General features: G+C 47.3%; 1 protein-coding gene across 6 annotated transcripts in view; it reads right to left on the reverse strand.

The window, feature by feature from the left end:
- The window catches only part of DAB1 (DAB adaptor protein 1), a 591,361-nt gene that overhangs the window by 39,630 nt on the left and 528,008 nt on the right, over positions 1-23,723 (reverse strand). For all 6 annotated transcript variants that reach the window (XM_044238331.1, XM_044238332.1, XM_044238333.1 and 3 more), the window contains one exon: positions 20,399-20,458. In XM_044238331.1, coding sequence (XP_044094266.1) covers positions 20,399-20,458 — 60 coding nt within the window. The remainder of the gene's footprint in view (positions 1-20,398; positions 20,459-23,723) is intronic.

Below are 23,723 nucleotides of genomic sequence, written 5' to 3' on the forward strand. Positions count from 1 at the left end.
AACCACTCTTCCCCCCCTGCCTCTGTGTTCGGCTATCTCATAGACTCAGATGAGTGGTATCATGCGGTATTTTTCCTTTGCAATTGGCTTCTTTGACTTAGATGTAGTAACGTCCTCAATGTTCAGCTAAGCTGTCACATAGGGAAGGCTTTACAGGACTTCCCTTTAAAGGCTGACTAATATTCTATTGTGTGGATCTACCATATAAAAAAATATATTTTATTTATTTATTTGAGAGAGAGAGGGCTGAGAGGGAGAAAGAGAGAACGCATGAGCTGGGGGCATGGGGGAAAGGGCAGAGACAGAGGGAGAAGTAGGCTCCCCGCTGAGCAGGGAGCCCGATGCAGGACTCAGTTCCAGGACCCTGAGATCACAACCTGAGCTGAAGGCAGACGCTTCACAGACTGAGCCACACAGGTGCCCCTCTACCACATTTTCTTAATCCATTCATCCCCAGTGGACATTCAGTTTGAAATGGTCTTTCTGAGTATGCAAGGGGAAAATCAGGATGGGGACTGGAGGTAAAAAGAATTTGTTAGTGCTTTATTCATTCAGGTGGCAGGAGAAAGGCAGACACCCATTGGAAGGTCCGGGTGCTAAGGTGACTGGGCTAATTGTGGATGACCAGGGGGCTGCTGTGGCTCAGGAATCTGACTCGAAACCTTTGCACCTCCCAACTTCAATCAAATGTCAAGAAAACCAATTTGCTTGCATTTAAAAATAATAGAAGTTTCTAGGTGAGACGTTTGATGTTTTTAGGCTGGGCAAAGTGGGGGAATGGAAAGAGGGACATCTGACACAGAATCAGTTCGAACTGCTGCTTCATCATTGGCCCTTCCTTGGAGAAATTCCTTCCTCACTCTGAACCTCACTCCTTTATTGCCTCTCCTCAAAAAATAGGGCAGTGTAGGCTTGCTGAGAGGAAGCAACAAGAAGGCTGTTGTGTAGGAATTCAATTAGCACAGTAACTGGCAGAATAAAATCTCAATGGATGTCATTTCCCCTTCCAAAATTACAGAAAGGGAAGAAAGGGGGGAGGGGAGAAAGGGGGCGGGATCAGGTGGAGGGAGGGTGCGAGAGGGAGGGAGGGAGGGAGGGGGAGAAAGGAAAGGAAAAAAGGAGGGGGGCAGAGGGAGAGAGGGAGGGAAAAATGGAGGGAGAGAGGGAGAAGGGAAGAAAGAAGCAGGAAGGAAGGAGTAAGAGAAGGGCAGAGGAAGGAAGGAAGGAAGAGAGAAGGAGGGAGGGGCGAAGGACGGGAACTATGGAATATTGACTTGGTAGGTGAGAGTAGACAGAATCCAGGCCACTGTAAAGGGCTGGGAAACAAGGATCCCTGGGGAAGGGGCAAAGTCACCTGGAGAAGCTGAAGGAGTGGCGTGGCCCTCCCACAGCAGACACACGGACACGGCAGACTCCTGTGCCCACACCTCTCCCCGTGTGTGAACACTGCTCGTGAGGCTGGACCACTCTGGGGGTCGGCCCCCTCATCCGTCCCTCCTACCCCATGCCCTCTTCTTCTCTACTCTTCTTCTCCATCCCAAGTCTAGCATTCAGTTGGTAGCTCCACATTTTCACACCCCAATTTTCGACAACATAGCCATTATGTTCTTGAAAAAACAAACAAACATAAACAAAACAAAACAAAACAAAAAACCCACCTCAAAATATAAAGATGGAACTGGGGGCACCATTTGCAGGCAGAGAGTGGGTTACGCAAGAAGGTACTCAGAGCCAAGTATGTTTGATCTCAGGAACAGTGATGGGGGTAGGAGATGTGGGTCATGAGGCCTGCACCACGGCAGTGCCCGTATGCGGGTGACAGGGGTGTGACAGCGACATCTGTCACGACTGTGATAGCCAATTGCTAATTCACCCCACATCCATTTACTGAGCAACTATGGGAAGACACAGTCCTTGACCTAACCTCACTTGAGGGAGACGGAAGAGAAAACAGACAATTTTCCTAGGATGATTATCAGACCGAGCCTTCAGTACAGAGGGCTTGGTTCAGAGCGACGACGCGGCTCATGCCTGTGGTTCCCACTACTGTAGTCTCCACTGTGAAACACGTGGGGTCCAACTCCAGCCTGAGGGGGCTGAGAGTATCAGGGTCGTCACAAGGCAGTGATCGGAAAGAGACGTCACGGGAGAGCGATTTCTATGGTGGCAGCCAAAATGGGCCAGAGGGGTTGAGAACACCAGCCTGGCCACTGAGTTTCTGCAAGAGCACCGGCAGGAAGTTCATGCTTTCACACTCCTAGAAGCCTCCGAGCCTCCAGATCCTGGTCCCAACCCATGACCTCACCCCAGCACGCTGCTATTTGACAAGGAGAATTTTAGACTGTGGAGTCCCCCTTTCTTCCTTCAGCTCCTTTGTCAGGAAGCAAAATGGCTCTGCTCCTGGAGTGGTCGTCAGCAAGTGAACACACGTGCACAGGTGGAGAGGCACAGAGAAGACGGGAGGCTGCTGGGGAACAACTTCCCCAAAGCTTGTAATTACTTATTTTTAACGATCTCTTCCTTTATTGCCTCTCCTTTAAGAAAAAAAAAAAATCTATTATTCTGGTTTTACATTAGCAAAAACTCGAGGGTTTTTCAAAAGTCCTAACAAGACTTGGCCTCAGTTCAGTCCTTTGAAAAGGGAGTGAATTAGAATCACAGTAATGTGAAATCGGCTCCTGTCAGCGGGATGACAGGATCCCCACACGCTCGTGGGGAGGAGGGCAGGGGACCTTCTCTGAGAGTCAGCCCTCTCTTTTCTTTGCTGCTGTGTCTCTTGGAGAGGCCACTCCTGGGATCCAGATGGCAGCCGGATGGTAACAAGAAATCCTGAGTGGAGTGGAAATCAAGCCAGAGTAGCAGAGGCTCAGGCTGAGTACAGAGCACATCAGAGGAAGTCACAAATGGAAGGATGTCACAGCAGAGGAAAAAAATAGTTAGGAGGGCTTCGCCTGCTGTTCTGACAGCCATTCTGGGCAAAATGCTTTTCCTTTCCTTCTCTAGAAGAATGCAGATTTTATATGCTTGGGCATATTCATTTCCTTAGTCATTCCTTCATTCCTGGATTCGGTCCTCAAGGCATTCGTTTACGAATTAATAAACTTCCTGAGTGCCCACGATGATCAGGGTATTGGGCCAACACTGTACAGGCAAAGATGCTGTCCCTTCTCTGAGCTGTGACAGTCAAGCTAGGCCAACTGGAGGGGTGCAATTCAGGTCGGAGCGTGAGGAATGGCGAAGATTAGCTCAGATAAGGCTTCAGGGAGTAGCTTTGCTGGCGTGGCCCCTGGTGTCCAGTGAGGACCTCCAAATCCATATCGTGATTCCCCTCCCAATTGTACAGACTAAGAGACAGTAAGTCAGAGCAGAGAAACCTAGTGCATACTTTACCGCAAGGAAACTAAGGCCCCAAGGAAAGCCCAGCTTGCTCATATGTAACATGGTGAGCGAAATGGCCTTCACAGACCTCTGAAGATCACATGAGGCAATGCTGACCAACAGAACAGACTTGGACAGCAGCCTAAAGATCAGAAGTCAGGAAATGCAGAGGAGCGCTATCCTCAACTGTCTCTGATTGATTGTTCAACCTACAAATAGTTTGTAACTTTATGTCATAATTTCACATGTCCTCTTAACAGGTCTCTCAGTATATTTCTCATCTTCAGGTTTTGGTGCAAGCTACTCCCTATGACTGGCTGCCTTTCCCATCCTTGCTCATCAGGAGAACCACAACATATCCCTAGAGACTTGGGACTAGTTACATCTTCCAAGCCTTTCTCCAAGGTCCTCACGAGGGATTAGATGATCCTCCCCTGGGCATCACATACGTCCATTCACAATGGTTGATTCTCTCTTCTCCACTACAGACATATGACCTTGTAGAGACTAAGTTCCTTTTATGGGACACTGTATCTTACTCATTTTTGCATTCCTAATATCTAGATAGCCCAGTGACTGGCACACAAAAGGAAACTATATGGAATTGGCAAATTAAAAAAAAAAACAGAATGACTGAGTGGATGAACATGTTTATATAAAAGAATAGGAAACTGAGCAGAAAGAAACTTGGTTATAGCATGACTTACTAAGCAGAGGGTATGGTAGTCCATATGGTGTTTCCAAATGCTCGGCATGAATGTGTGTGCACATGTATGCACACACATACACACACACTTGCTCACTCACAAAGACTTGGCATTTACTATTATAAACGCTAGAAGGATGACATATCCACTCTGTCACTTGACACACAGAGGCTTTGCAATCAGGGTAAATGGCCCTTGTTCTGATTTCAAAGAAATGTTAGGGAGATGTCCCAAAAGAAAGTTACAAAAACAGAGATATGCTATCCTTCTGGCCCTTCTAATATCTATATGGCATTTTCATCTGAATTCTTCAAGTCCTTCCCATTAGTGAGATCCATCAGTGGCTGAAGGGTGGTAGTCGATCTGTGACATTCCTTATTACTTTAAGTTGAGCCAATATCTGATCTTACCACCCTCCCCCTCAGTTACTAGAAATTGGTGAAGAGATCCTATCCTATATTGTTCAGCCTCTCAAGCTTACCATGTCCAAAGAACTCCGGATTCCCCCCAACCTGTTCTTTCCTTGTCTTCTGATTTCTGGAAAGGCCACCAACTAGCACTTAGATGTTCAAGCACTTAGATGTTCACATGTACTCTTGATCCCTCTTCTCCCATGCCCTGACATCCAACCACTCATTAAAAATTGCTGACTCTCTCCAGAAACTACTTTTGATCCCTCCTCTCCCATACCCTGAAATCCAACCATTCATTAAAAATTGCTCTCTCCAGAAGTTACCTCAGCTCTGCCTGCCTCTCCGTATCCCTTCCACTGCATTCTCTTTGGCCTAGACTTCTGTTTTCACTCTTGCCCCTTAAGTTCATCTCGAATATAGCAGCCACAGTGGCACTAAATCAGATCAGGTTCACTTCCGTACCTAAAATGCTCCATGTCTCCCATTACACTTGGAATAAAATCCAAACTCTCCACCATTGCCTGTAGGACTGTCCATGCCCGGCTGCTCCCCATCCCAGTGTTTGAACTCATCTTCTGCTCTCCCCCTTTCCTGCTGTGCTCTGGTCAACACGGGGCTTCCCTCTGTTCCTTGTGGATCACTGGGGCATGCCCTTATCCTTGCTTTTCCCTGTCTCTGTCCCATCAGTTTCTTCTCATAATTCAGTTCTCATCTCAGTGACACCTCACTAGGGAGGCCTCCTGTGACCATTTCCCTAGTTGGAAGAGCAGCACCTCACTTCTCAGCACATCATCTTGTGTGGTTTTGTGGCTTGTGCTCATGCTCTGCCTTTTAACTTGTTTGCTGGCAGCCTTCCCCGGGGGAATGTGAGCTGGGCAAGGGCTGGGACCTGGGCTGGCTTGTAAGCACCTGGGCCTAGCACAGCACTTGATGCACAGTGGACACCAGACAGTATTTGTGGAATGGATGAAGGAATGAATGCCTGAACATAGCAATGCATAAGTGAGCAGAGACTGGTTCTAGGAGGTACCTTCCAGGATTGCAAAAACTATGCAATTACAACAGGGACACTTTGTGCATGCTACTACAGGGACAAGGGAACTCCAGGCTTGCTACTCTGATGTCACTGCTCTGGTCTCTGTTGCTTTCTCTACCTGTTTTCTGGTGCTGGACACCTGCTCTCTGAAGACCAGGAAGCTAGGGCAAGAAGATGGCGTATTTCGTGAGATCCGGCACAGACCTCCCAGGCAGAGACCCTCTTTACCTGTATGCTGGCTATGTCTGCTCTACGAAAGACCTTTTTCATCTAAACTGGTTCATATATCCTTGATTATGTCATCAATGGCTGAGATCTTATTTTCTGGTTTTGGTAGATCTCTAAAAACCCCAAATGGATAAGTCACTTTTGATTCATCTTTCTCCTCCACCATGACATCATTAAGACTCATTCATTAAGAGATGGTAATTCTGGGGCACCTGGGTGGCTTAGTCATCAAGTGCCTGCCTTCGGCTCAGGTCATGACTGCAAGGTCCTGGGATCAAGCCCCGCATCGGGCTCCCTACTCAGCGGGAAGCCTGCTTCTCCTTTTTCCACTCCCCCCCTTACTGCCCCCCCCCGTCAAATAAATAAATAAAATCTTAAAAAAAAAGAAATGGTCATTCTATCTCTATAATGTATCCCAGGCAGTCCATTCTGGTCTGAAGTAGAAGGGATGGTTTTAATATTAATATTAAGACCTTATCCCTTCTTGGCCAGGCAGGAGTCATGCAAGACAAATTAATAATAACGGTTACTGTTCAGATGGAACTTCGTCTATGCATAATTAAATATATTAATAATTTAATTAATATTTACACGTTAATTCCTTTAATTATTCCAACAAATGTAGGTACTATTGCTGTCCTCATTTTCAGAGGAGTAAACTGAGGCACAGAAGGATTACTTAACTTGCTCAAGGTCATATGGCTAGTAAATAGTAGAGCTATAATTTTCACCAAAGTGAGCTAACTTTGGAATACGTGCTCTTAACTATTAAGCTATGCTGAGGGGAACAAAAGGTGTCAGACAATCTGTGATTTAAGACCACGGAGAAAGTTAAGGGTTCTGGAAGGATTATCCACAGTGGGCAGTTTAGGAGCCCACCCTGCTACAGCCCACCCCGATCTTCTCTCGAGGACCCTGGCCAGATCACATTACAAGTAAGGACAACTGGGGGGTCAAGGGGCTGGAAATTTCTAGATGACTATGGAAAGAACAACAGAGAAATAGAGAGACAAGGAGGTGGAAAAATATATGAAATCGGGAATGAAGCCGGAGTATTGGGCTGACAGCACACAACGGTGGGAAGGAGGAGTAATGGAGATCAGGGCAGCTGCTAACCTGCTGGAGAGAAACACGATGAGGCACTGACAGAGCTCTCCGAAAGGCGGGCAAGGGGAGGTGGGGCGGGGAGAGTATGTCATATGGGAGTCAATGTCACCTTCACAGGAGCCATTCTTTACGTATAAGTCAGGAGCAAGGGATGCCTCCTTCAGAACCAGGCCTTATTGCCCTCTCCCCCTAGCATCTCAACCTCAGTCGTCTTCTCCATAAAATGGAGACAATCCCAGCTTCCATGTTAATTAAACTAGATAAACTTAGTGGAGTATGAGAATCCAGTGGGGGAGCTTTCTCAGTCTCCCTTTACACACACACACGCACGTGCACACACACACACGCCCGCGAGCCTTACCAAAGCAGATCTGGGGGTGGGGCCAAGAAAGCTGTGTTTTTATAAGTATCACAAATGGCCGTTCAGACAACGTGTCTTTGTGAATCACTGAACCAGCTACAGCTTTGCCAAGCAACACCCATGCTCCCTGGCCCCCACCAAGTGCCCAGCAAATGTTCTTTTCTTGCCTCCTTTCTAAGTCATGGCTAAAACAGGTTTTGCGTGTTTGGGGGTGGGGCGGTCACCAACATGTATTTCTGAATTCTCCATGATCATTCATCTCTTTCTCCTTTTTTACAACTCGAGTTTGTTCATTATCCTTCTGTAACCACTAATAACGGCAGTTAGGGAGAGAGAAAGGGCCTCCGCGTGATGATTTATCCAGAAAAGCTAAATTACTGTACCAAGAGAGAATGAGTGTCAGTGTCAATGGATATTTATGGGGAAACGGTATATTATAGCTGTGCTCATTAAAGATGCTGTAGTTAAGGTTCTGTGAATGTTAATGGTCTGTATTAGAGGAATAATGATGGACTCACAGCAGCAGCAGTTAACAGATACCGCCGGACCACATTTTTTCACCATGTAACACATCTCCAAACAATCTGATTTACGCCCACTGAAGGGTATCAGGGCATCTCTACCTTGTGGCTAGTGCTGTGGTTGCTTCAGCCCAGGTAACAATTGGTGCAGAGTGCCAAGAACAAGAGGGGCAGACTCTTCCTGCCTTCTGTTTGAAATCCCATGTGATCTGGTCTTTGAGACAGGTTGGCCCCATTGGGACCAACCCACTGGCTTTGGGTAGGGGTGGCCCAATATCCTGGTTAGCTTAAGAACAGCTCCTGTTCATGCCGGCTGTGTGGATGGCATTGTTAACAGCAGACCACTTTTGCTTTCCAAAGCAACCCAGTTTGAATGATAAACTAGGTCACCTTCGATTTAAGTTCAAAGAGAACTGGCTTAGATTCTTAGTGATGCCTCTTCTAGGCATGCTAAGTGATTTAACTTCTTTGATCTCTAATAACCTTCATAGTAGAGGAGAGACATACTTCTCACGGTTGTTTGGAAGACTACTGCGGTCATGCATTAAGTGCTGCTGTCCCTTGCTTTGGTAGTGACAAATGTTCCTTATCCCCACCCCAGAGCCAAGAAGCTCTCTTGCAGGTTCAGCTCTACTCCAGGCTCTCAGGTTACAACTGATCCTGTTGACTTTGCTTAGCCATGGAGAATTAAAGGCACTCTATGGTTAAACACTCTTCGACAAGGCAGGAAAAAAATATCCAATGGAAAAAAGACAGTCTCTTCAATAAATGGTGCTGGGAAAATTGGATAGCAATATACAGAAGAATGAAACTTGACCATTCGCTTACTCCATACACAAAGATAAACTCTAAATGGATGAAAGACCTCAATGTGAGATAGGAATCCATCAAAATTCTACAGAAGAACATAGGTAGTGACCTCTTTGACATCAGCCACAGCAACTTCTTTCAAGACAGGTTTCCAAAGGCAAGGGAAACAAAAGCAAAATGAACTTTTGGGACTTCAACAAGATAAAAAGCTTCTGCACAGCAAAGGAAACAGTCAACAAAACAAAGTGGCAACCCATGGAATGGAAGAAGATATTTTCAAATGACACTACAGACAAAGGGCTGATATCCAAGATCTATAAAGAACTTCTCAAACTCAACACCCAAAAAACCTCCAAATAAGTCAAAAAATGGGCAGAAGACATGAGCAGATACCTCTGAAAAGAAGACATACAAATAGCTAAAAGACACATTAAAAAAATTGTTCATTGTCTTTAGCCATCAGGGAAATTCAAATCAAAACATTGTGAGATACCACCTGACACCAGTTAAAATGGCAAAAGCTGACAAGGCAAGAAACAACAAATGTAGGCAAGGATGTGGAGAAAGGGTAACCTTCTTACACTGTTGGTGGGAATGCAAGTTGTTACAGCTACTTTGAAAAACTGTGGAGATTCTTTATAAAGTTAAAAATAGAGCTACCTATGACCCAGCAATTGCACTATTGGGTATTTACCCCAAAGATACAGATGTAGTGAAAAGAACAGCCACATGTACCCCAATGTTCATAGCAGCAATGGCCACACTAGCCAAACTGTGGGAAAAACAAAGATGCCCCTCAACAGAAGAATGGATAAAGAAGATGTGGTCCATATATACAAAGGAATATTACTCAGCGATCAGAAAGGGTGAATATCCAACTTTAGCATCAACATGGATGAAACTGGAGGAGATTGAGCTGAGTGAAATAAGTCAAGCAGAGAAAGTCAATTATCATATGGTTTCACTTATTTGTGGAACATAAGGAATAGCATGGAGGACATTAGGAGAAGGAAAGGAAAAATGAAGGAGAGGGGAATCTGAGGGGGAGATGAACCACGAGAGACTACGGACTATGAGAAACTGGGGGTTTTAGAGGGGAGGGGGTGGGGGAATGGGATAGCCCAATCATGGTTATTAAGAAGGGCATGTATTGTATGGAACACTGGGTGTTATACGTAAACAATGAATCTTGGAACACTACATCAAAAACTAATGATATACTTTATGCTGACTAACATAAGATTAAAAAAAAAAAAAGGGATTCTCGCCCCTCCCTTATATATCAAAGTTATTCCCACCCATAGACCACAAGCACCCTAGTGATTGGGCTGGGTCTGACTCCTCCTCCTGTCCCTTGAAGCACTTGGTATAGTCCCATGGCCATAATAGCTCATAATAATAATTATGGCTAACATTTATTGAGCACTTACTATGTGCCAGGTGCTGATCTATATGTTATACATATACCCCCTTATTCAATCCTCAGAAGAATTCGATGAGGTAGGCACCATAGTCAGTACTCACATTTTATGAGTGAACATACCATCCAGGTTCATACAACTTGTAACTGAGGAAGGAAAATGTAAGGCCTAAGTAGCAGGTCTGAAAGGCTCACACCTCAAACTGTAATTCCAAGTTGACTGCCATGTGCTCTGCCCATGTTGCTAATGGTCACTCAGAACAATCCAAAAGATAAAGCACCTTGCCTAATTGTACAGCTAAGAAGCATAAAGCTCTGATTAACTTCAAATTTTGTGTTCTTTCTGCTGCTTTCCTCTCTCTCAAAGAGAGGCTCGTGGTCTGTGTTCACGAATTCAATTATAGAAAAACAAAGATGCCAATGGAAAAGAACATGAAGGATCTTTTCTTCTGAACACCCCATTTCTCCCACCCATGGAATTAACCAGTGGATTTTTTTTGACAGTGGTTTTCGTCTCACCCTCTCTCTGGATCTCTTCCTTTCTAGAAGCTTCTGTCCTTCAGTAAAGGATTCCAGGTGGGTAGACCTTGAGGCTCCAGCCCTGCTTCAGCCACAACTCCCCTTAGATCTGTTTACATATAAAGCTACTGGGATATTTCAGTTGAATAAAAGTCCCGGGGTTTTATTAAAAGCTTGAAGACCATTCCTCTAGGGGCCCAGTGGCAGGTATGTGCACACAGCAACGGAGCGATCCCTGTTTTGTCCAGGCATGATTACTGCCAACACACAACTGAGCAAACGGGACGCCAGGCGACTGCTTATGCAAGCACTTATCCCCTTCCACATTTGCATTTGTAGAAAACAAGTTTCAGGAATGATTTAACAGGGAGCTGTCTGCAACTCTGCTTGATTCCATTCATGACAGCCCGGTTTTCCAAACTGTGAAGAAAGAGCCAAATATCGTTCTAAGTGATAATGTGACACCACCAAAATGCGAGTCAGGGACCGAGAACAGAGCGGGGGATGAAAGGGATGACTACTGCCTTTGGCAAGAAAGTGAAGACAGAGGATGGAAAGGCTGACCTTACAAACACTCCTAGAACCTACAAACATAAAACAGCACGGGTATAAATGACAGCGCCGGAGAAGAGGAGACCCAGTGTTTGGGCCCTATTGCCTGGTTCATGACCTCCCCAAGCTGGCCACGTTGGAGGTAGCTTAGACATCACGTGTCTCTCACCCCCCACATCAGCAAGATCTTTCCAGATCTACCCCATCATTCGCTCAAATTTATACACCTCCCTTCCTCCGTGCCTCTCCTGGTCTGCAGGGTCTCACACTCGGTCTAGATCCACAGTAGTCCTTACTGTCTATCCCTTGATCTCTTTGCCCTCAGACCCATTCCTGCCCTCCCTGTGGTATGACAGGGGGCTAATCCTTGTCTGCTCCATTCCCTGAGCTCCCTTGCCAACCTATTGCATCTTAGACGTGGCCAACAGGAGATGGTAGTTGGATGCTGGATGGTGGGAGGAAGGGAGAAATCCTGAATTTCTTGCTGGCTCTCTTCAGGTGGGATTCTGGCAGTGGTGGAGTCAAGTGCATGGTTTCAGTTTCCACCAGACGTCTCGTCCCTCTGGGCTGGCCAAGGCCCCGCTCCTGCTAGACAGCTCCCTCAACAGCCGCAGGGCCTGCTGGCAGCCTGGGCCCCTCTCTTTGTCCTTCCAGCCCTGGGGATGGTAGCAACTTCTGACTCTTACTAATTTGGGTTGCCCCACTGTCTTCTGTTTGGCTCTGCAGCTCTTCTAACACCTTCGTAACAAGTTCTCCACATTAAATTCCCTCTATTAAATTACCACCTGTGGGCTGTTTTCCCGACTTCATCCTGATAGATACACAGAGTTAATCCCATTAGCTTCTTAACAGTCTCTCCAACGGCTTAAGCCACCTGCCACAGGCCACCAAAGTGACTGTGAGAATCACAACTCCAATAGCACCACTCCACGCCTGAGAACATCAGTGGCTTCCCAGCCAATCCCCGTGTCTGAGCACCACATTCCAGGCCCTTCTCTCATGGGCGCTGGGTTCCCCTGGCACGTAGTCTCCTGCTCCCTTGAAGGCATCCTGCGGTCCCATCACCCCACTCTTCCTCAGCCCCTGGGATATGGCGTGTTTTCCCACATTTCAGTGCCTTTAAACATTTAGCTCCTTCTTCCTGAATACTGTTCCACCCTCCTCTAGTGCCAAGTTCCCCTCCTCATCTTTTATCTACCTCCTGGGTGAAGACCTTGTGAACTCCCTCGGGCAAAGTGTGCTGCCTCCCCACTGTGCTCCCATAGCATCTTCTGGAAGGCCTCTTACCGCCTGGATTACATCGGTTGCAATTATTTGCATAAGTATCCCTTCCTGACACCATTAAGATTCTCAGGCAGCCAGCCTTATTCACCTCTCTGTCTCTACTGAGTAGGACACTTTCTGGCAGGTAGGAGGTCCTTAGTATGTATCTGCCAAAGGGATGAATGAAGGAATCAATAAATGAACAGAAGTTGTAAGGGAACTCAGAAAAGAAGGACTCCTCAGCACCTGGGCAGTGGGATTACAAATCCTGAAGGTCTGGGACTGCAGGCACGGGGCCAAGGCCAGAGGCAGGCATGTTCATTGGTGCTCGCAAGTGTTCTGGAGGGATTCCTGCACCGGTGGGGAGGCTAAACCAGCAGCTTTCCATATTCTCCTTAACTCTGAGATTCTAGGAATTTTGGATTCTATCTCAGGATGGTTTTGCTAAGTGTTGCAATAAGAAAGCCTGCCTGAGAAATGTGAGATGGGACCAACTTCTTTTTCCTTCGTGGGAATATGCAGATACAGATTCCTCTCCCCTAGCTCAGGAAGACCTCCTCTTGTGTGACATCTATGTTAACTGCATTCCGACGATTATCATTTCTCTACAATGTGGTGCTTAATGAGGAAGTGAAACTGACAAATGTTCAGACTAGATTTAATTCAATTATGAAACATCTTGATCCAGATTTCAAACTAAAGGAAAAACCAACTGCTGAATTGTGAATGAAAATTTATTTGCCATGAAAGATGGGGATGGGCGGGGGTGGGGAGTGGTTAGGAACAGTTGTCCAGAGAAGTTCGGCAATGCTTCACATCAATGGATTGACTCTTCTTACATTTGCAGCAGGGAAATGGAATTAAATTTAGTGCAAGGAAGGGGTGACTGGGTGGCTCAGCAGGTTAAGGCTTTGGCTCAGGTCATGATCCCAGGGTCCTGGGATAGAGCCCCACATGGGGCTCCCTGCTCAGCTGAAAGCCTGCTTCTCTCTCTCTCCCTCTGCTGCTCCCCCTGGTTCTGCTCTCTCACTTGCTCACACTATTAAATGAATAAATAAAATAGCTTTTTAAAAAATCTAGGGCAAGCAAAATCAACTGAATACTGATCGTTAGAGGACAGGGGTCTTGTATAGAAACACAGGCATTTTGCGGGTGGGAGGCAGGGAAGGACAAATGAGCAGCTCCCTGATTTTCAGAGGGAGGCAGCTTTCATTGGGATTTGTTCTTTGGGGTTCCCAATTATTTTTTTCAACATCAGGATGAAGAAAACAGTGCACAGGCAGTGTGAGGGGTCTGGAACGAGTCAGACACAGGCATGCCTCATGGAACTCAGTTTAAAGGGGGAAAGGGGTGTTCACAGCCTCTCTGGGGACTGGCCTCAGCAGCAGTGAATAACGGAAGTCAGAAACCAGCCTGAGTACTATTTCTGTCTACAGTGAGGAAGAGGAGATGTGGGCTTGGCGTTTTCTTCAGTCCTAAAGGCAATACGTTTTAGTGGAAATTGTGTGGGTGCCTGAGTCGGAACAATGAAAGGTTCATCTCCTGGCTCTGCCCCTTACCAGCTTTGTAACTGTGGGCAAGCGATGTGACATTTGGAAGCCTCAGTATGTGTAACTGATCTCCCAGCTGTGATCTGAACAAGACAGGCTGGAACCACAGTTCAGGCTACCTGTGCCTCACAGCACATGCTCCATAAAGTCAACCTGCTTTTTCCCCAGCCAAGTTCCCATAGACTCTCAGTATGCGCGCCCAGTGGCCTCGTGCTATGACACAGAGAAAGGGAATGAAGGGAGGCCTGGACTGGAGATCCAGATACTGGGGTTTCTAAGCAGTTTCTCCCAGCATGGCTCCTTTTCAAGACACACCAGACAGATGGAGAGTGCAGATGTCAAGCTCTCCAGAAGGAAACAAAGGAGGAACTGATCTTCTAAGTACCAACTCTGTGCCTAATGCTTGTTCAGTGTGGTGCCTTGATTTCGATGCTTGGTAAACTTGTTTCCAGCCAGAGCAGTGACTTCATAAGGCAATGCCACCACTTATTGCTGTGCAATGAAAACCAGGAAGAGGAGGATGGAGACGGGAATGGGGCCTCTGGGGTATCTGGCTAGGCAGCTGAGAAAGTGGGAGCAAGATGATGAGGGAAATACCAGACGTAATAAACATGGCGGCAACTGAATATGAAGACAGATGCGTAATTCTAAGATCCATTCCTGCACTCACTTCATAGCTGAGGACCCTACAGAAACATTCACCTGCTGCCGGAATGCTCCTAGGGACCTCACTACTCTGAGAACTATCCTGTCCTCCCCAAAATCAGCTCAGATGGTCTCATTTTTTTTTTTTTCCTTATGTTGAGTCCAGATGTGCCCTCTCTTGTTATAAAACTTGAGCCTTTCTTGTAATCCTAGGAGAGCCTATAAAACAACTGGAGGCAACTAACACACACTATCCCTCAATCTTTCCACCCCTGGGGTCAACGAAAGCAACCCCTCATCCTCACAGAAAATGTTCTCATGTTGCTTCCGGAGTCTCACAAAAGCCCTGAGATGTTGGTAGAGGATGGTGGTCATTTCTACTTTGCAGAACAGAAAAATGAGTCTCGGAAACTTGAAGTGATTGGCACAGATCACGCCCAAAGTGAGGAAGGCAGCTCAGGGGGAGTCTGATCATTCCTTCAAATTTCTGAATCCATGTTTCCACCCCACCTCCCCCCCAAAAAAAAGAATGTTGATGGTAGCTTATCAGTTTGACAACACGTGTGTCCCTCCTGTTTATCACTATGTCAAACTTTGGAGGTCTCTCTTTTGAAGGCCAAAGAAAGTTCAGCTATAATCCACTGACTGGCTATTGCTGATAATTAGAAAGGCTTTTATGTTCAGTACAACTACATGGGGTTTTAAACTGGACAATTAGGGGGTGAAGGGTTCTTTTTCAGCCTTAAGCATATTACAGGAGGTGGGAAAGAGGGGAAGAGAGAAGACAGGGGCTGGGTGTTTCTCACGTGACAATGACATGAGGCACGCTACGGTTTAGGTCTGAGTCACTGAAACAGTTGACCATGAAGGTTAAGTCTCAACCAAGTTCAGGGTTGTGGGGCATAACAGGGTCTGAAAGAGGCACTTCTGCAATCTGGGAATGCACTGTTCCACTGGAGGTCCCTCTGCAGAACCAGAATCATGTTCAAAGGCTAACAGAGTGCAAAAAGCACTGAATAATGGATGTGGTAATGGACAGCTTAGCAGACACCTTCCTCCGCACTCAGAACTGCACATTCCTGACAGCCCCAGAGAGGCCAGGATGTTTGTCTAAAGAACATGAACAGCATTATCAGCTGGCAGAAAGGAAGACTGCCTTCATGTCCCTTGTTTCTTTGAGGAGACTGATGATAAATTCATCCGTTCTAAGAGCTGCTAAGTAGAGGCAGTGGGAACTCAGGAGCCCAAGGACCTCAGTGATATGCCCAGAAGGCACTTGGCCTACAACGTCCTGTTCATCCTTCAAGGCTCTGCCCAAGTGAAATCTCCTTCCTGTCTCTCTAGCCTGCTAACGCTCCCTATCAGTCAGCATCTGTGCTATCGGGGAGTTCAGAGACCCAGGCATAAACAAACAAACAAACAAACAAACATAAACAAGCCTGTGTGTAAATCTGCCAGCTGCCTTGACTAGGCGGAGAGGAAATGTGTATTTGCGGGAGTGAGTGGGAATAACCCTTCTCCTGGTTCTGAGTCCTAGGAAAGAGTGGAGGGGAGCATAGCATCACCCTAAGAGCAAATCTGCTAGAAAGAGGGAACACAATAGGTTTGGATCAAAACAAACCAACAAAAGCATCCAAGCATATGACCTGTGAAAAGGGAATAAGGAAAGTGCAGGTACAGTTCAGCATTCCACAGTAATGGGGTCTGGTGGGGTAAACTAGAGCATGGATACAGGAAGCTGGGGGAGGAGAGTGAAGAGAGGGAATCGGCTTTCTCTCTGTACCTGCAGCCCAGCTCATCAAGACAAAACTGCGGTCTTATAACTTGAAGCACTGAGGTAGGTACAATCCACAAGAAAAGCAACGAACTCTAACTTCAGAGCCAGACTCTAGCATGCAATACACCTAACGTCACACCTTGGCGAGGGGATCTCTTACCATGGAAGGTGACAATGAGCCAGGGACTAAGCTCTATGACAGACGTTTTGGAGCTGCAGTCAAACATCCCACTGGCTCCATGGCCCACAAAAGTTTCCATGCCCACACGTGTGGGTTTTTTGGTTCTATTTTGTTTTTTCATGGGGAAAGGGTCTACCATCAAAAGCTCAAAGAGATCCCAACTCCCCAGAGGAGTAACTTTAGAGAGAGTGTTGAATAAAAGGGATTCCTGTCCTCCAGGAGCTCATAGAAAAGTAAGAGAAGCAAATAGAAAATAATAGCTCACACTGTTTAATCCCTACTCTGCACCAAGCCCTGTACTGATTCACATCCTTCAGCTTATTTAGTCCTTAAACAAACATTCTAAGGCAGGTACTGTTACTAACCCCAAACCCAAGGCCCTTAAGAAAATCAAAGTCAATGGCTCATGTGGATTCATTAAGAAAAAGTAACCATGCGTTGTAATCATGGTCATGGCAAAGAGGAACAGAGAGGTCTCCCGCTGTGGGGTGGGCGGTGGTTTATTACTCTGGGGCAAAGAAGGCTTCCCGGAGGAGGTGTGCTATTAACTAGCACACTCGCAATCCCCTGCTTTGCTGGCACATTACTTGTAAGGGCAACACTCAGAAATGTTCTCATTTAATCTAATCCATATCCCCTGTTAAGGGTTTTACATAAAGCCTCCAAACAAAGCTACAAGGCAGGCACTATTTTCTCTTTACAGATGATGACACTGAGGTTTAGAGATGTAAAACGATACTCAAAGACCCTTGGTAGGTGGCCCGGATGAGAGCATACCCAGGTCTGATGCTGAAGATCAGGTCATTTCATCTGGGGCTGATTCATGGTTTGCCCCAGTGACTGCCTCATAGTGAGTCTCCTACTCGGCTCTGGGCAGACCTGGACCCAAGGAAGACGAAACCCAGGGGTATCTAGAGCAACAGACCACAGGGCAGTTTCCCTTCTTGTGGGAAACCTGTGGAAGGCCCCAAACGGCCCGGAAGCTGCTTAATAAGCACAATTTGGTTGTCTGTGGTTTACTTGTGCTTCTGGCTAAGGAGCAGATAGCGAAGGAGCAAACAGCAAGCTGACAGCAGGGATATTCAGAGCACAGAGGCATCCTAGGGAGTACACACTCACCAGAGAGGCGGGTCCATAGAGGCAAGCCTGGAGGACAGGAAGGTCCCAGAACAGGGAGGGATGTGGGATATTTAAAGGACCGCTAAGAAGTTTAGGCAAGTGGGATCAAGTTTCTGACACATACGCTATCTTCTCAAAACCATTTATTACGTTGGGTTCAGTTACTCTTTTTGGTAGATGAGAACAATGAGGCACAGAAACAAGGGAACTTATGAGAAGTCCCACAGGTTGTAAGAGCAGGAGTTGGGATTCCAAATGCAAACACCTGCCCTGGTGCTTTTGACTTGCGACCTCTCTTCAGCTTTAAAAAATGTGGAAACTGTTTATGGAAAAGCCAGAATCACCCAGATGCTTCTAGGACTCTGTTGGGAACAGAGGGCTGGGAGCTTCTGCAGGCCACTCAGGCAGCCCAGATAGTTCCCAAGAAAAACCTTAGCATCTTTACCTAATGCCTATTTCAGCGTCAGAAAAACAGGAAATTAATTCCCTTTAAAAGAAAGCAGGATTTTCATCAATTTCTTCTATAGGGCAGAGTCGTTTATATGTTTATGAAACATTCCTAGCATGGCTGTGTCATGCCCAGCTTCTATGTGCTGGGCCCTGGGCTTGCTTCTGATAGTTCAGGGACCTGGGGAAGCTGCTGGAAGTGATGGGCAAGGAGAAGAGTTTCAACGCTGTGTGCTAAGTGCTGTTAAAACAGAGGAATGATATGGAGTGCAGCACAGAGGGAGGGGTGATCTGCTGACACTGGGTAGAGCAGAAGACCAGAAAGTCTCCCTGAGCCCCCAGGGCCTGAAGCTAAGCTGAGATGTTAGGGGGGAATGTGGCTCCTTCAGGAGGCTGCAGAGTACAGGAGAGCAGGACTGGGTGGGGGGGGGGGAGAGGGAGGGTCAGGACGGAGGTGGACCAGAGGTACGGGCTAAGGTCGGCATCAGAGTACTGTGTATGGCAGGCTAAGGAGCTTGGATTTTTTTTTTTTTTTTCTAAACCTGCTAAGCATGGAGATGGTGTGGTCAGACTGTTAATAGATTAACAAAAACCAAGGCGGCAAATGGAGCATGTTTCCTCGTATATCTAAACCTGTTAGGGGCAAGTGAGGCAATTTAGGCCGGCACAAATTGAATTGTGGGGAGCTGTGTGAAGGGAGCTGAACCAAATGGAAATATGGAAAACAGACCAGTGTCTAGGTGACAAGGAGGTCTGAAAAATGCAGAGGCCTCAAGGAGAAACACGGCTTTTTCTCCAAACAGCATTGTGGTGCACATTCTCTACTACATTGTCGACTCAAGTTTTTGAGAAGGCCATGCATTCAGATATGCCTTTTCGCAAAATCTAACCACTGCAAGCAGTAGTTAGGTGGGGTATGGCAGTTGCAAGATAGTGGGTAAGGAATGGATGTCGACAGGAAGAACTTTCACCAGGTAAAAGGGGAGTGAGGACAGGGGAGGGCAGGAACCTAGAAAGACTTTCAACTCGAGAGGACAGCAGCTCAGGTTTGGAAGGGACAACAGAGCTCGGCTTCACCCTCTACCCACTCCACATCGGAACCCCCCCGCAGTCTTTCTGACCAGTCATCTTCTAGCCTCTGCTCACACAGCTCCAGTGATGGGGAGCTCACTCCCTTATATGCCAGCATTTCTACCCTTAACAGCTCTGACCCACCATTCAGGAAGGTCATTCTCCCTCTAGGCTGAAGGCAGTCTTCTGGTAGGACCGCTCACTGGTCTCAGTTCCATGAACCAGCCAACACAGAACGGCTCCTCCCCCTTCCATCCAGGGGCCCTTGGTGCTGCCATCTCCAAATTTACGGTTTCTTTTCTCTAGGCCAAGCATTTCTAGGTCCTTCTGCGGCCTCCCTGGGAATGGGGATTCAAACTGCCCTCTCGATCTGACCTTGAAACATGCAGGGGTGCCTTTCATGTCTCTCACAGGGTGGGGCCCAGGACCAAAACCAATGTCCCAGATAGCATCATTGAGCCTCACAACCGTTCTATTAGGGTCAGAGCTGGAATTTCTAAGGGTCTGTCTTCACAGCCTGTGTTTTTTCTATCCATTATTAAGCTGAGATCATCAGTGACTAAATACCCTAGTTCTTTTCACAAGGGCTATGGCCAAGTCACACGTCCCCCTGAGCAAAAGTTTCCCGGTGCTCCCAAGTTGTGGACAGAAGCTACCTTCTGAGGGCCAGCCAGAGGTCATACACACAGGCCTGGCCTAGCGGTGGCATGACACAGTGTCACAGAGCTTGCGACGTCCCATTTACAGAGGTCCCTCCAGCTGCTGGGGTCTAGAGGTAGCGTAGTGTTCTTTGCACTATACATGGCCTTTTTTATAGTGGTCTGTCCACTGGTTGGACCCACATCCACCACAAAGGCCCTGGCGACCTCTCCGACTGTCCCTCTGAGACTGGTCAACCCCTTTCAAAGTAGACGGCTGACCCTCGTCGCAGGATCAAGACACTGCCCCCATCTTACCAGGTATAATGAAGTCTTTGGTGGGAGACTTTTGGCATCACACACCCGAGACCTTGAGGCCTTCAGACATAGTGGTTTGCACAATTCAACTCACTGCCACTCATAGGGCCAGACCCTGGTCCAGACTGGCCCCCCCCCCTTCCTCAGCCCCACCGTTTCTGCCTTATGCCTCCTTCTCTGCGACTCACTGAGCAGTCCTTGGCATGGAGACCCCGGCAGAGCTCTACCCGTTGTGACACTTATGTCCAGAAGAGGGGTTCCTTTCCTTAGCTGGTAGACACAGTTCCTTAAGAAGGCAGGTTATGCGAACCTGGCAGAAGAGAGAAGGTGTACTTACACTTACAGGTTGACTTTTTGGCACATCATAAACACCTTCCTTCTTTTGGCTGGTGGGAACCTGTGGAAAAATCAAATTCGACACTGTCAAAACACTTTACGATTTATTCCGCTTTCGAAGAACAAAGCAACCCCACTTCAACTCAGAGCTGGCTGGGTGTGGAAGAGAACGGCCTCTGAGGCTCGAGGGTCCCAAATCAAAGGGGCTGCCGGGATGGTAGGGACAGCAGGCCAGGATCCTTCCCTGGGGACAGCTGGGTGAGGGAGGAGCGTGTGAACCACTTCATAAATGTTTGCAGAGGCTCTCTGCCACTGGGCTCCTCCCAGAATTACAGAACAGGGGGCTGCGGAAGACCCAGGGCTCACGTGGTAGCAGAAATAATCCTCGTTTTACCAAGGACAGAAATGGGACCCAGGGAGGCGTCCTGACTCGTGCAAAGCGATTAAAATGAGTGTGCGGCTGAGCTGAAGTTGCTTGGTGCAAAGACTGAGAGCCAGGTTATTTAAAATATGGCAAATATCAAGGTCTCAGTATCAAGCATGGTGTCTGTTGGGATCGTGAATAAGCCATGTGATAGTCACAAACGTTTTTTCCAAGAAAAGGGGCCATCAGTGGCATGAAACGTGTAAGACGAGAATCCGGAAAATTTCAGTTGCTTTTAAAAATGTATCTACATCTTCTTCCCTCCCTCTCTCCCCTGACTCATCTTTCTGGTCTCTCTACTGGGCCACTTGGTAACTGCACCGCTCTGAGCAGGCGACTTAGTTCTCTGGGATTCACGGTTATAAGATGGGTGCTCGTGGCTTTGCTTCTTGGATGGGTTATTGTGGGGATCAAAGGAGAAAGGAGAAGGTAAATATAAACTGTTGGGAGCTATAATCCTGTGAAATGTTAGGATGGTAGCTTCTTTCACTCCTGACACCTCAAGCAAGTATAAGAATGTATTCTGTAATACCAACAACCACAGATATGTTGAATACTTTTCTAATGAGTCAATCAAGGGCTTTATACCAAAACCTTCTGGCTTGCAAGTAATCACTCGTGCTTCCCAACACAGCGCAGCTCACACCTCCAACGGCCTATAGCCTCAGCCTGTAGTGACTTTACAACTGTCTGCTAGTCTGTGTCCCTTTTCATCAGATCGGGAGCTCCTTAAGAGCTGGCATGGTCTACTACAGCTCAGTAGGCATTGGGTAAATGTCTTCAGGGTAAACGTATCATCAGAAATGTGGGCAACAGTGAGGAAACAGAAAAAGTATCTCTTAGGCTTGGACCAGCCAACTCTACCACTGAGGAGAAGAAGGAGGAATTTCGGCTCCTTCCTCGAGTCCCCCCTTCTATCTGAACTCTCATCAGCTCAACTTAAAACCCTTATAATAATCCTAAGAAGTTGGTATCAGAATCTTCACTTTACACAGTAGAAAGAGAGGCTCAGAGAGGTTCGGGAAACCCTTCCAAAGCTTGCAAGCTAGTTAAATGATGAGATTCAAACCCAGCTCTTTCTGGCCGCCAGATGAGACACTGATGATTAAAGGCATGAACTCACATGGACAGGGCACCTTCTGCATGCCAGGCACTGTTCTGAATGTTTGTGTTTATACGTATTCTCATGTAATCCTTGGGACCAGTCAGTTGGGCAAGGATGACAACTGCCCCCATGGTGCAGAGGAGGAGAAGGAAGCCCAAAGGGGCTCCTGAAGGTGAGCGGGGCTGCCAGAGTCGCTCTGCCTTTTTACTACTCCATCACACAGACAGCTGCATCTCACCCCCTGTCCACACCCGTCCCCCATCCCTGTAGCTGTTCTGATGGCATCTTTTCCTTGGACATCACTTCCATACTCTCAGAAGGCTGTGCACATTCTTGTAGAAAAGAGGAAAATGAGGGAGCACGGAGATGCACTTTCTGAGCTGCTCTTGCAAACCTGAGCGCACCGGTCGCCAGTGAAGAATATAGTTTCTTTGCTCCTGATAAAGGGCCTCCATCTGAACAGGATCCTCTAAGAATGCCTACCGAGTCCTTGCTAACAAGGGCCAATAAATTACCAGCCCACACTTGTATTTTTACTAGCTCACCCTTTCCTGAGCCAAATGAACAGCATTTCTGTGCCCCGTAATTCACGGCTCACTATGGGCACTTAGCAAGCTGAACCACGGCTGACTCTCAATTATCCCTGCAAACGGAGGAGAAGCGGCAGGACGGATAAACCCAAACTGTGCATAATTGAAAAAGCTTGGCTGCTCGGCTCTCCCATGGGTGAGATATCAATCTGCCTGTTTGTCCTTTAAGATTTATGTCTGCTGGGATGTCTTCTTGGGAGCCTCGCCTGGCTCTATACCTGGTGGGAGCCTTCCTCTGTACCCTTTGTAACCTCTGGTACGATCTCCCATTAAAAAAAATCAAAGCGGCCAAGAGCCCATTATGTGTCATGCTCTGTGCATTGCCCGGGACAGTGATGGAGAACAAGCTGGGTATGGCCCCCGATGGAATGGAGCTTGTCTTATTTGGGGGAGGTGGGAAAGAAATTGGGCTACACCCGTGAGCATAAAATGTGCTGTATCTCATACGGCAGCTGTCAAACCACACTGTAGGGATGCCTGGGTGGCTCAGTTGGTTAAGCAGCTGCCTTCAGCTCAGATCATGATCCCAGCGTCCTGGGATCGAGTCCCACATCGGTCTCCTTGCTCAGCAGGGAACCTGCTTCTCCCTCTGCCTCTGCCTGCCATTCTGTCTGCCTGTGCTCCCTCTCTCTCTCTGACAAATAAATAAAATCTTTAAAAAATAAAAAAACAAACAAACAAAAAAAAACCACACTGCAGTTCTAAGCTGGGGCTGGGCGGATAGTTCACTAGCTGTTTCCCCATCAGCAAATACCGGTTACGCAATGTTTAAGCACCAAACATTTACCAGGCGTGTGCTAAGGGCAGAACAGCGGCAGCAGTGCCTGAGGGGTGAAGGCCAGAGAGAGCCTGGTCCCTGTTCTCCTCGCTGCCTGCCTGGTCGCATCGGCCTGTAGACCATTTCCTAACATGACACTGAGGAGCGAGTGAGGACAGCTCTGAACCAAACGGAAGCGGGAGAGCTGGTTCCTGATTCCGGCTCTGCCACAGGCTGTGCGATCTGAGAGGGTCCCTTTGTTCTCTGAACCTTAGTCTCATCTAGCTGTCGGAGGCATGCAAGGGGGTGCCTAGAAAGTCCCGGAGGGTCGGGACCATGCCGCGGTCCCTTCCATCTCTACGTGCCTGGCACACACTAGGTGCTCCGTACAGAACTGCGATTTGAATGAAGGAGTTAACAGATGTGGAATTACTGTGGAAGTTATACGAA

Source organism: Neovison vison, chromosome 2 (genome assembly GCF_020171115.1).
Source record: "Neovison vison isolate M4711 chromosome 2, ASM_NN_V1, whole genome shotgun sequence".
Taxonomy (NCBI): Eukaryota; Metazoa; Chordata; class Mammalia; order Carnivora; family Mustelidae; genus Neogale; species Neogale vison.